The sequence below is a fragment of the Neophocaena asiaeorientalis genome, unplaced genomic scaffold, assembly GCF_003031525.2.
Source record: "Neophocaena asiaeorientalis asiaeorientalis breed wild unplaced genomic scaffold, Neophocaena_asiaeorientalis_V1.1 scaffold438, whole genome shotgun sequence".
Lineage (NCBI taxonomy): Eukaryota > Metazoa > Chordata > Mammalia > Artiodactyla > Phocoenidae > Neophocaena > Neophocaena asiaeorientalis.
This window is the reverse complement of record NW_020173491.1, coordinates 7366347-7377585: the sequence shown is the minus strand read 5'-3', so window position 1 is coordinate 7377585 and position 11239 is coordinate 7366347. Positions and strand designations below refer to the sequence as shown.

The window sequence follows — 11239 nt, the reverse complement described above, 5'->3', positions numbered from 1 at the left end:
CTGATTGACTCGGGCAGAAGAGGTGGCCGCCTGGCTTAGAAAGAGGGGTAGTAAGGGCCGGGCCCGCAGGGAGGTTTCGCTCCTTCAGGGGGTCAGGCTCTGCACTGCAGGGCCCCAGGTTACCTCCCTTCCAGAGACCGCCCGCAGGGCAGAGAGTCCCCGGTTCTGGTGGTCCCTCCACTCCCACACCTAAGTAGTCAACAGAACCAAGAAATCATCCTCTTAGAGCAGGAGCAGGTTCTAAGCACTTACCTGGAAGACATCCATTAGTAGCAGAGCTGAATCCATTCATTCGTTCAATTTGAATTTAGGGGAAGGGGGAGACATTTATAAGAGGTGTCAATCAAAGCTGAGGGGTGGGGGGTTATCCGGGCAGTGGGAGCACAGAGGAGGTCCCAGATCCAGGCTTTGAGGAGGGGGCTGCACAGAAGCTTTTCTGGAAGCAGTCCATTTAAGCTGAGACTAGGAGGATGCGGAGGAATTGGCTGTGAAAAGTGCAGGAATGCATTCCAGGTGATGGAAATTCTGTGCAAAAACCTAGAGGCTGAGAGTGCCTGGTGAGTTTGGGAAATGGCATCCATGGTTCGATGGGCACCTCCGCAGGGCGCTAGGCTCTGCACGTGCATTGTCTGCTTAATTCTCAGAGCAACCCCAGGAAGTATTTCCTTTACAGATGGGAACACTGAGGCATTGAGAAGTTAAGTACCAATGGCTCCCAGCTGGTGACTAGAGTCACTGGGAGTTGCCCCCAGGTGAACTCCAGAGCCCATGGTGATAGTAATCAGTACATCTGGAATATTAATGGTGTGTGTGGAGGGCAGCCTCCCCTGAACCAGCAGGCCTGTCACCAGAAGGCCATCTAGGGACAGAGTCCAGCCTAAGGTCGCTCCCAGCTCCGTCCCCAGGCAGGCCAGCTCCTCTAGCTAAGATTCTTGGCTGCCCCCTCTCCTCTCCTGCCTGTGGGCTGGAGTGGGCACTGCTGCCTCCTGGTGGCTGAAGCCCCTCTTCCCCAGGCCTGCATGGTGTTTGCAGTTGGGGTTCATTGCTTTTCTTCGGGGCAGGGAATGAGAGCCCCTGTATACCAGCCAGCCTCACGGCACTATTCCTGTTCTCTCCTTCTTCTGGTTATGAGTCACAGTCGACGGGGTGGCAGGTACCAGCGGTGGGAGCTCTGGAGTTGCAGTCTGAGTTTGCTCTCCAGCCCAGCCCTGTCCTCTGTGACCCACAGCAAGTCCCTTCTTCCCTCCCTGTTTCCTCATTTGTGAATTGGAGCTTTGGACCAGGTGGCATCAGAGGCCCCCACCCAGACAGTCTGAGATACAAGAGGAGTAGAATCTCACTCCTCAGGGGGGCCTCAGGGCCACTGTCCCAGTCTAGATAGGGAAACCAAGGGCCAATCAGGGAAGGGGCTGGCCCAGACTCATCTGGAAAGGCTGTGGGAAAAGCCAGGCTGTAACAGAGGCCATGGGCGTCTTGGGTCTGTAGTCAGAGGCAGGCCAGGGGGCAGACAAGGGCAGAGGGGAAGGGGAGCCTGGCAGGGAGGAAGAGGCCTCAGAGTTGAGTTAATAATCCCTCACTGCTTCCTATCTGGGAGCTGGTTCTGCTCGCAGAGGCCACCCACCTTCCTATGCATCTTTTGCCACTTCACTTATCATGTTGCAGGTGTTTGCACCTGAAAAACGGGATCTTCGAGTGGGAATTCCTTTTGAGGGAATCTAGTCTTTATTCTTTGTAGGAATCCCTGCTTCTACATACCTTCACACCAGTGTCCCACCAAATGTTTGCATACTTCCACTGACAGGGAGCCTACCACCTATTCTGGGGACTCTTCCAGGATTCAGGGAACCTTAGTGGCTGACTCTGTGTGCGCTTCTAGGCAGTGCAGGGAGAGGGTGTGTCCCTCCCTCTCCAGGGGTGGAGAAGCAGGCAGCAGAAGAGGAAACTGGGATCCAGAAGCACTGTGTGACTTGCCCAAGGTTACCCACCAAGCTGATGCCAGACCCTGGGCCTAGGAGAGGCCACGATGAAGGCCAAGAGGGTGAGGGCTCAGCGACCACTGACCCAGCCTCCGCCTTGGACCCCACAGGAGCTGGAGCTGGTGGAGGGCCTGCTGAAGAGCAGGCCAGAGGAGCCCGAGGGCTGCTGGGAGGCACGCAGCGTAGGGGCCGGGGCCTCACGGGGCAGCTCAGGCCGCCAGGAGCGTAGCCGACTGCCCTGGGAGGACACCGCCACCATCGAGGAGGATGCCTCCAGGTTGACTGCCCTGCGGCTACGGCTGGATGAGTCCCAGAAGGTGCTGCTCAAGGAGCGAGAGTAAGTCCCGGGAGGCAGGCAGGGGCCGGGGGCCGGGCCAGGCCACTCCAGGGCGTCCTCAGAATCACAGAGTGAAAATCCGTGTCTCAGAAGGTGAGCTTCACTGAATCTCAACAGGATAGATAGGGAATGGTACTGTTTCAGTCTTGGGACTTCAGAACAGTGGTGCTCTGCCCAAGGACACTGTGAGGTTTTTTATATTATTATTATTAATTCAAATGATACGTGTTGGGCATCGGGGTCAGGCTCTGCTCAGCAGTGAGGATACAGCCATCGGTAAGACCAGAAATCCCTGCCTTCATGGGGGGAGAGTGCCGTGGGCAAAAATAAAAGCAGGGAAGAAGGGATAGGGAGATTGGGGGGTTGCAGCTGGGAATTTGGCTTTGGACGTGTTGAGTTTGAGATGGCACGGAGGCAGTTGGGGACATGAATGAATCTGGAGTTTGTGAGACGGGTCTGGGCTGAAGGTAAAAACGCAAGAGTCATTGGCAAATAGATGATACTGAAAGCCGTGAGCTGGGGTGAGAGTGGATAGGGAGGTGGCCAGAGGATGGGGCCCTGAAGCTGACCAAGTTTAGAAGAGGGAAACAGCAAAGGAGACAGGAGAAGTGAGCCAGTGGGGGGCAGAGAAAGCAGGAGAAACTGTGTCACGGAGGAGGGAGTGATCAGCTAGTCAAGTAGGAAGAGGACTGAGCACTGACCAGTGGATTTAGGACGCGGAGGTCACCAGTTACCTTGATCGGGGCACAAGCCCGATTATGATGAATATCTTGTAACACCCTCTTTTCTGTCCAGAAATTAAATACAAAGATAGTTTAACTTAACTACACACAGAAGTCTTTTAAAAATCAACATAATGCCCTTGTGAAGATAGAGGCAGAGATAAGGGTGATGCTTCCGTAAGCCAAGGAACACCAGACATTGTCAGCAAACCGCCAGAAGCCAGGGGAGAGGCATAGAACAGATTTCCTCTCACACCCCTCACGTGGAACCAACCCTGCCAACACCTTGGTCTTAGACTTGGAGCCTCCAGAACTATGAGACAATACCTTTCTTTTTAAGCAAAACAAACAAAAACCAACCTATTGTACAAACTGAAATGTAAAGAAATACTAGACTTTCAGAATGGGAGACCAGCACGGTGTGGGGTTGGTCGTAAAGCACTGTGTGCTGGGGCCAGATACCATGCTTGTTACCCACAGCGCCTCCTTCACGTCCAGGACAGAGTGCAGGGTGGGGGTCACGAGAACACATGGGACTGCCACCCAGTGCTGATGACAAGACAGGACCCGTCCTTCAGAGAGTCACTGGACAGTGTTTTCCAGCTTTTCCAACTGCAAAGCTGTGTGTTCAAACCAAGCCTACATAAAACAGATAGGAAGAAATGGGGGTCTCACTTGGCAGATGAGCCCAGGGCCCAGTGCCCTGGAGGCCCGGTCACTCCACACTGGGAGCTGGGCACCTGTAGCTGTGCAGAGGGTGGAGCTCCAGAAGAAATGCAAAACCAGGGTTCCTGCCGCAGGGTGGGGCGCCAGGGCCTTGAATGCAGAGGCAAGCACTTTGGACATGGGATTGACAGGTGCAGACTACCTAGGAGGACTCAGCGGAGGGCCCCAGTGGACTCACCCCCATTTATCCCTCCCTCTCCCCTCCCCAGGGATAAAATGGCACTGAGCAGGAACATTGAGAAGCTGGAGGGGGAGCTCAGCCAGTGGAAGATCAAGTATGAGGAGCTGAGCAAGACCAAGCAGGAGATGCTCAAGCAAGTGAGTCCTGGAGACCACAGGGGCTTCCTGGAGGAAGCAGTGCTGCACTGTCGAATTTCAGCAGAGGGAATGGAAGAAAGAAGGGCATTCACTCATTCACTGTCAAGCACCAGCCATGTGCCATGCAGTGTTCTGAGTACTGGGGCAGGCAATGTCCTTACCTTTAGGAGCTCACCCTAGGGGGGGCCGTGGTGAGGGAGACCAACAGTAAGCAGGTAGATAAATTCAGAAGCTGTGAAAGAGTCAAAACACGATCAGAGAAATGAGGTGGTGGGTCATTGAAAGAAAGGCTTCTCTAAGAGGGTGACACTTGAGGCAGAGCTAAAGTGATTAGAAGAAGCCACCCTTGAGAGGAGATAGGGGCAAAGTTCCTGGCAGAAGGTACAGCAAATGCAAAGGTCCTGAGGCCAGAACAAGCCTAGTGTGTTCAGGAAATAGAGGCCAGTGTGGCTGGAGGATAGTGACAGATGAGATTGCAAGGGGAGCTAAATCCCATAGGCCTTGTAGATCAAGGTGAAGGGGAGGAGTCTGGACGTTCACTGGGCACATAGTGGGTGCAAAATCTCGCTGGAGCCTCACAGCAGTCAAGAAATCTGGGTCCTGATGTCCCCATCTTACAAATGAGGAAATTGAAGCTCCAGCTGGCAGAGAGGGGATTCCACCACTGCCTTCTGGGGACTCAGGGCAGGCAGGGGTCAGGCTGGGCTTCCCTTACTGCTTCCTGTGCAGGCCCTGATGGCCACCAGGGGGCGCAGCCACCCACGGAAAGCTGGGCTGGATCCCTACTTTTCCAGAAGGCGTGAGGTTCACAGACCTCAGAGCCTGAAACTGTCCTGGAAAACCTGTCTTTAAGTAGAATCTCTTTAAGGAATCTCCTAAAATAGAGCTTCCCAGACGTCACCCTCATCCTCCTGAGTCAGCATCTTTGGGGGTTGGGTCCAAGAATCTGTCTTTTTCATCTTTTCAAATTGTGTAATCTTTTGAAGAAAAGTAAGACACAACTGTGCAGATTTACAGATACATAGTTATAAAGATTCTCATTTGTATCAGGCTCTCTTCCCTCAACATTCCATACTTAAGGCTCATCCGTGCCGTCGCAAAGAGCATTCATCTGGCCGTTTTCCCTGCTATACAACACTGGATGTGCGCTATTTTAAAAGCACCCCAGGTGCTTCTCATGTGACCAGCCCCACACCCACAGGCAGACCCGGATTCAGATCCACTGGGTGCGTTCAGCCAGTGTTCACTGCCCTGGGCCCAGGCCATACAGGGATACGAAGGCGGGCAGACAGACACGCTGTCTGTCCTCCCGAGCTCACATTCTTGGGGGACGGGCGTGTGTGTGGAGAAGTACCCCTTCTAGGCAGGGAGGACAGGAGAGGCCTCCCTGAGGAGGGAGCATTTAGGCCAAGACCTGAGAATGAGAAAAGTCAGCCCTTCAAGATACCTCGGAACGGGGGCACCAGGCAGAGGGAACCACACGTGTGAAGCCTGCAGTGGATAGGAACTTGTGTATTTGAGGACTAGGGAGGAGGCCGAGGTGCCCAGAGCACAGAGAGCTCAAGGGAGAGAGGTGGGAGATGTGGTTGAGGGGAGACAGGTAGGGGTCCAATCGTGCAGGGCTCTACGGGACCATAGGGAGGGGTCAGTTTTTATCTTTTTTTTTTTAATTTTATTATTTATTTATTTATTTTGGCTGCATTGGGTCTTCGTTGCTGCGCACGGGCTTTCTCTAGTTGTGGTGAGTCGGGGCTACTCTTCATTGCGGTGCGCGGGCTTCTCATTGCAGTGGTTTCTCTTGTTGCAGAGCGCGGTCTTTAGGTGCACGGGCTTCAGTAGTTGTGGCTGGCGGGCTCTAGAGCGCAGGCTCAGTAGTTGTGGCATGTGGGTTCAGTAGTTGCGGCATGTGGGATCTTCCCGGACCAGGGCTCGAACCGATGTCCCCTGCATTGGCAGGCAGATTCTTAACCACTGCGCCACCAGGGAAATCCGTCAGTTTTTATCTTAAGGAACCTGGGAATGGAGATATGATTGGGTTTATCTTTTTTATTTTTATTTATTTTTTGGCCACGCTGCATAGCTTGCAGGATCTTAATTCCCCAACTGGGGATTGAATCGGAGCCCCCTGCAGTGGAAGCGCCGAGTCCTAACCGCTGGACCGCTAGGGAATTCTCCTGGGTTTATTTTTATTTATTTATTTATTTATTTTGCGGTACGCGGGCCTCTCACTGTTGTGGCCTCTCCCGTTGCGGAGCACAGGCTCCGGACGCGCAGGCTCAGCGGCCATGGCTCACGGGCCCAGCCGCTCCGCGGCATGTGGGATCTTCCCGGACCGGGGCACGAACCCACGTCCCCTGCATCGGCAGGCAGACTCTCAACCACTGCGCCACCAGGGAAGCCCGGTTTATCTTTTTCAAAAGCTCCTCCTGGGCTGTTGTGGTGGAAAATGGGTTGACTGGGGAGATGAGGGGCAAGAGTGGACACGGGGAGGCCAGATGGTAATGAGGTAGGAGGTGAGAGATGTCAGAAGAGGCAGAAGTGGTCAAATTTGGGGTCTGTTCTAGTTACCCGGTGGCCCAGTTGGGCACCACCTCAGGCTCCTTGCTGAGCCCTTATGACCAGTGCCCACCCACCAGGGCTGGTGGTCCTCACCTCACCAGGCTGTGCTCTATCGTGCAGCTCAGCATCCTGAAGGAGGCCCACCAGGACGAGCTGGGCCGCATGTCCGAAGACCTGGAGGACGAGCTGGGTGCACGCTCCAGCATGGACAGGAAGATGGCGGAGCTGAGGGGCGAGGTGAGGCCACTGGGAGCGCCTGGGGCTCGGGGGACCAGGGGCCCTGCCACCATCAGTCATTCACGAAGAAGAGGGCAGGAACCAGGCCTGTACACTAAGGGGGAACCAGCCACACCCCGAGGGTGCTCCAGTCTGCAGGGGGTGGGCCTCTCTCCCACACAGAGACTAGAAGCACCCTCACATCCTGCACACCGTGAAATAAGCCCGGGTTAATTATAGCCGCTGCAGCTGGACCTGCTTCCTGGAGCCAAAAAAACGGCTGCAGGAGAAGGTGGGGAGGGGGAGCCTCCAGCTCTGGCCTTCCGCGCCCCCTCCCTGTGGACCCTTCCCCCTGTCCTGCCCTGTTGCAGATGGAGCGGCTGCAGGCGGAGAACGCAGCCGAGTGGGGTCGCCGTGAGCGGCTGGAGACAGAGAAGCTGGGCCTAGAGCGTGAGAACAAGAAGCTGCGGGCACAGGTCGGGGACCTGGAGGAGGCGCTGGCCCGGCGGCGGCGGCAGACAGCCAGCGCACTGGACTGCGACCTGCGGGCCAGCCAGGCCGCACTCTTCGAGAAGAACAAGGTGGGGCAGTGGGCGGCGCGGCCAGGGCTGGGGCAGAGGGCCTCCTGGGTGTCCAGCTCCAACCCGCAGGGGGCCAGGGACCATTGAAGTAACAACTACGGACAGAGGTCGTAGTCGCCACAGCCGCGGCTCCTGCCGGGCGCCTGCTGTGGGCCAGGCTAAGTGATATCATAGTAGCTGCATTTATGGGGCACCACTGTGGGCCAGGCCCTGTGCCGGTGCTTTTTGTCCATGATATCACTTAATCCTCTCAACAGCCCTTGTATTAACTGCTCAAATGTTTACTGAGCACCGTGTGTAAGCCTTGTTCTAGGTGCTGGGGACATAGCAGTGAACGGACAGGAGGGACGTGGCCTCCCCTCGTGGAGCTGGTGGCTCAGGGGGATGCAGGTGTTTTCCCTCCCTCACACACTCACGCTGGTCACACAGCTCCGTGGCTGGGCAGGAAGAGGGAAGAGGGAATACCAGGGGACCTGGCTTAGGCCCAGGTCATGGGGAGACTTCCCTGAGGCAGTGACGTTTGAGCCCAGGTCTCAAGCGAAAGCAGGAGTTGACTGGTAGTGAACTGATTCCAGGAGAGAATTCGGAAATACTGTGAATGAACGTCCCATGGTGACAGGGACATGGAACTTTGGAGGAGCAGGGTGGCCGGTGTGCCTAGAGGGCGGTGGGCAAGAAGGACGTGGTAGGTGAGGCAGGAGCTCGGGGCCACCTTTGAAGAGTAAGAGGTAGGTGCAAGCAGGTTGTGGTTCTCAGCGCTCACTGGCTGCTGTGTGGAAGGCAGATAGGAAGGCAAGCCGGTGGGCAGTCTGTCGCCGTTTCCTGGGGCAGCAGGAGATGATGGCGGCCAGGACCAGGCTCAGGTTGGTGGAGATGGAACAAAGAGGATGGATTCAAGAGACCTTTAGGTAGTTCCTGTCCCCATTTCATGGATGCGAAAACTGAGGCTCAGAGAAATCACAGAGCTCAGGGGTGGGCAGCTCCTCTCCTGGCTGCTCATCCCCTTCCCAGCCACTCTGGCTTCTGATCTCTTTTCTTCCGACACCCACTCCCCATCTTAGCTCATCTCCAGACCCAGAGCTTTAATGCCATTTACACACCAAAGAATCCCGACTTCACCCCTCCCCAGAAAACATGACTCAGCTCAAGTAGGCTGCTGGATACCTCCATGTCATCTCCCACAGGCGCCCCAGAGTTACATGTCCAGACTGGAGCCACCAGTTCCACCCACCTCTTCCCTCATTGCCCCGCATGCCTTCTCACCTCACTAGACGGCACCTGTAGCCTCCACCTGCTCAGCCAGCTCTAGTACTGGTATTTTAGACAGCAGGTGGAGAGATTCCGGGCAAGAGAGACACCGGCACCCCTAGAACTGCCTGACCCCATGGAACCCCCTCGCACGAGCCCTCCCCCAATCTCTGCTCCCCTGCAGGAGCTGGCAGACCTCAAGCACGTGCACAGCAAGCTGAAGAAGCAATTCCAGGAGAAGGTGGCGGAGCTGGCACATGCCAACCGGCGGGTGGAACAGCACGAGGCAGAGGTGAAGAAGCTGCGGCTGCGGGTGGAGGAGCTCAAGAAGGAGCTGGCCCAGGCTGAGGACGAGGTGAGCGCCTGCTGGGGCCCAAAGCACAGCCTGCAGACCTCAGCTGGGGGAGGTGGGAGTGGGGCTGCAGGGCCTTCCCGTGTCGGTCCGTGCTGGGTCCCCTGGCACAAGCCTGACTCTCAAGAGGGACCCAGGATAGAGCAGGTGGGTGGGTGACAGATGGTGTGTGGGTAGGAGGATGGGAAGAAAAATGGACAGACAAGGTGGATAAGTGGTTGAACAGATTAATGGATGGATGAGTGGGTGGATATGGAGTTGGTTAAATAGAAGGACAGAAGGATAACTCCATGGATGGATGAACAGATGGATGAGGGAATAGGTGGACAGATGGATGGGAGAGGGAGAGAGGATAGATGGATGAGATGTAACAACAGATGTCTGATGGGTGATTGGTTGGATGGATGGATATATGGAAAGATGGATGACTGAGTGGATAGTGGAAAGATGGACAGACAGCTGACCTGGTCAGTGGGTGGAAGAAGGAATGGAGAGGGAAAGAAGGACAGAAGGATGGAAGGACACAAGGGTAGGGTGAATGGGTGTCTGAAGAGATTAACGAACGGTGAGTGGTGGGTATCTCCATGAGCAGAAGGATATTTCCATGGATGAGTGATCAGATGGACAGATTCATAGGGTAGGTAGGTTGATGGGTGGGTCAGTAGCTTGGGGCGTTAGAGGATGGGTAGATTTGGAAGGGAGGGGCAACAGGAAAGAAGAGAAGTGAAAGGGATGTTTCCCTGGAGGAGGTAGGCCTCAAAGGAGCGACAGGAATTGCTCTTGGGGAAGGTCATTCCCACAGAGGAACAGCAGGAGTGGCTGGTCCCAAGCAGATGGCGGGGCAGAGGCTGGCGCAGCCCTGGGTGACTCCCACGCTCTTGGCCCTGCTCACCCCCCAGTTGGACGAGGCCCACAACCAGGCGCGTAAGCTGCAGCGGTCACTGGACGAGCAGACGGAGCAAAGCGAGAACCTGCAAGTGCAGCTGGAGCACGTGCAGTCCAGGTGGGCCCAGCGTGCAGCCCCTCCGGGGGAGGACTCCTGGCTGGGGCTCAGAAACAGGGCAGAAGTGCTTCCAGCCGAGGGAAGCCAAGGGTCAGGGGTCAGGGTAGGAGCCCTGAGTGGGGCTAGTGGGGAAGACAGAGAAGGAAGAGATCTGGACGTCCTGGGGCCAGAATCCTGTCCCCTCCAGGCAGGAAGGGCCAGGGCCAGGAAACCAGGGAAGGGAGTGCAGGAAGTAAGACCAGCTGGGAGCCTTGGAATTGTGTCGAGTGTCCAGAGGATAGGAGGGGCGGCCAAAGAGGTCAGGCCCAATGTGGGGCAGCAGGGAGGGACGGTGGGTCTGGGGAGTCTTTGATAAGAAGAACAAGCAGGCTGGGTGATCCTGAAGGACTGGAGGGCAGGGAACCACGGAGGAGCCCTGGCCCTGATGGTAGCCCCGACCCCTCATCTGTAGCCAGGACCCATCAGCCTCAGTGAGGGAGGACCAGAAGGTCTGGGGGACCCATCCAGCACACTTTGCATCCCTCTGCTGCCTCCCTCTCCATCACAACACCCTGTGAATGGCTCTCTCCCCCTACTCCCCTCAGAGACATGAGATGACAGATAATATCTAGTCCAAGCCCCTCCCCATTTCAGAGGCCCCCACCTGAGACTGAGTCTTCCTGTGCCGCGCCTGGGGCAGGCCCGTACCTGCGTCCTCTTATTTCATGGAATAGACAGAGCCCAGGCTCTGCAGCAGGCTGCCTGGGTGGCTGGGAATTCTGGCTCTGCACTTAGTAGCCGTGTCATTTAGGGCCACTTACTTGACCTCTCTTGGTCAGTTTGCTCATCTGTAGAATGGGGCTGATAACAGTTTTTATTACCTCTCGGTTGTGGGAATTAAATGAGCTGATCTATGCTTATAAAAGTACCTGGCACATAATAAATGCTAAATAGTAGTGGAGCTTTTGTGTTTGGGTCAGATATTGTGCTATAAGAATCATGCTCCTGTGAGGGAAGGAAAGGGAGAGATTTTTTTCCTAGGGGGCTGGCAGACGCGGAAACTAAGGCACGAGAGGGTAAGTCCTTCCACAGCTACACAGCCAGATCACCGCCCCCCGCCATCTGCCGCCTGAGCCCTCATTTACAGAGCATGTACTATGTGTGCTGAGTTTCTGTGGCTTAGAGTACAAGCTTTGGAGGCAGACCTGCCAGGTGTGTGACC

General features: G+C 55.7%; 1 protein-coding gene across 1 annotated transcript in view; it reads left to right on the top strand.

Moving 5' to 3' along the window:
• The first annotated feature begins 1813 nt into the window (after positions 1-1813).
• The window catches only part of CCDC102A (coiled-coil domain containing 102A), a 10439-nt gene continuing 1013 nt past the window's right edge, over positions 1814-11239 (top strand). Inside the window, exons 1-6 of the mRNA XM_024747497.1 lie at positions 1814-2313; positions 3971-4079; positions 6759-6875; positions 7226-7435; positions 8868-9038; positions 9935-10038. Coding sequence (XP_024603265.1) covers positions 2024-2313; positions 3971-4079; positions 6759-6875; positions 7226-7435; positions 8868-9038; positions 9935-10038 — 1001 coding nt within the window. The 5' untranslated portion in view covers positions 1814-2023. The remainder of the gene's footprint in view (positions 2314-3970; positions 4080-6758; positions 6876-7225; positions 7436-8867; positions 9039-9934; positions 10039-11239) is intronic.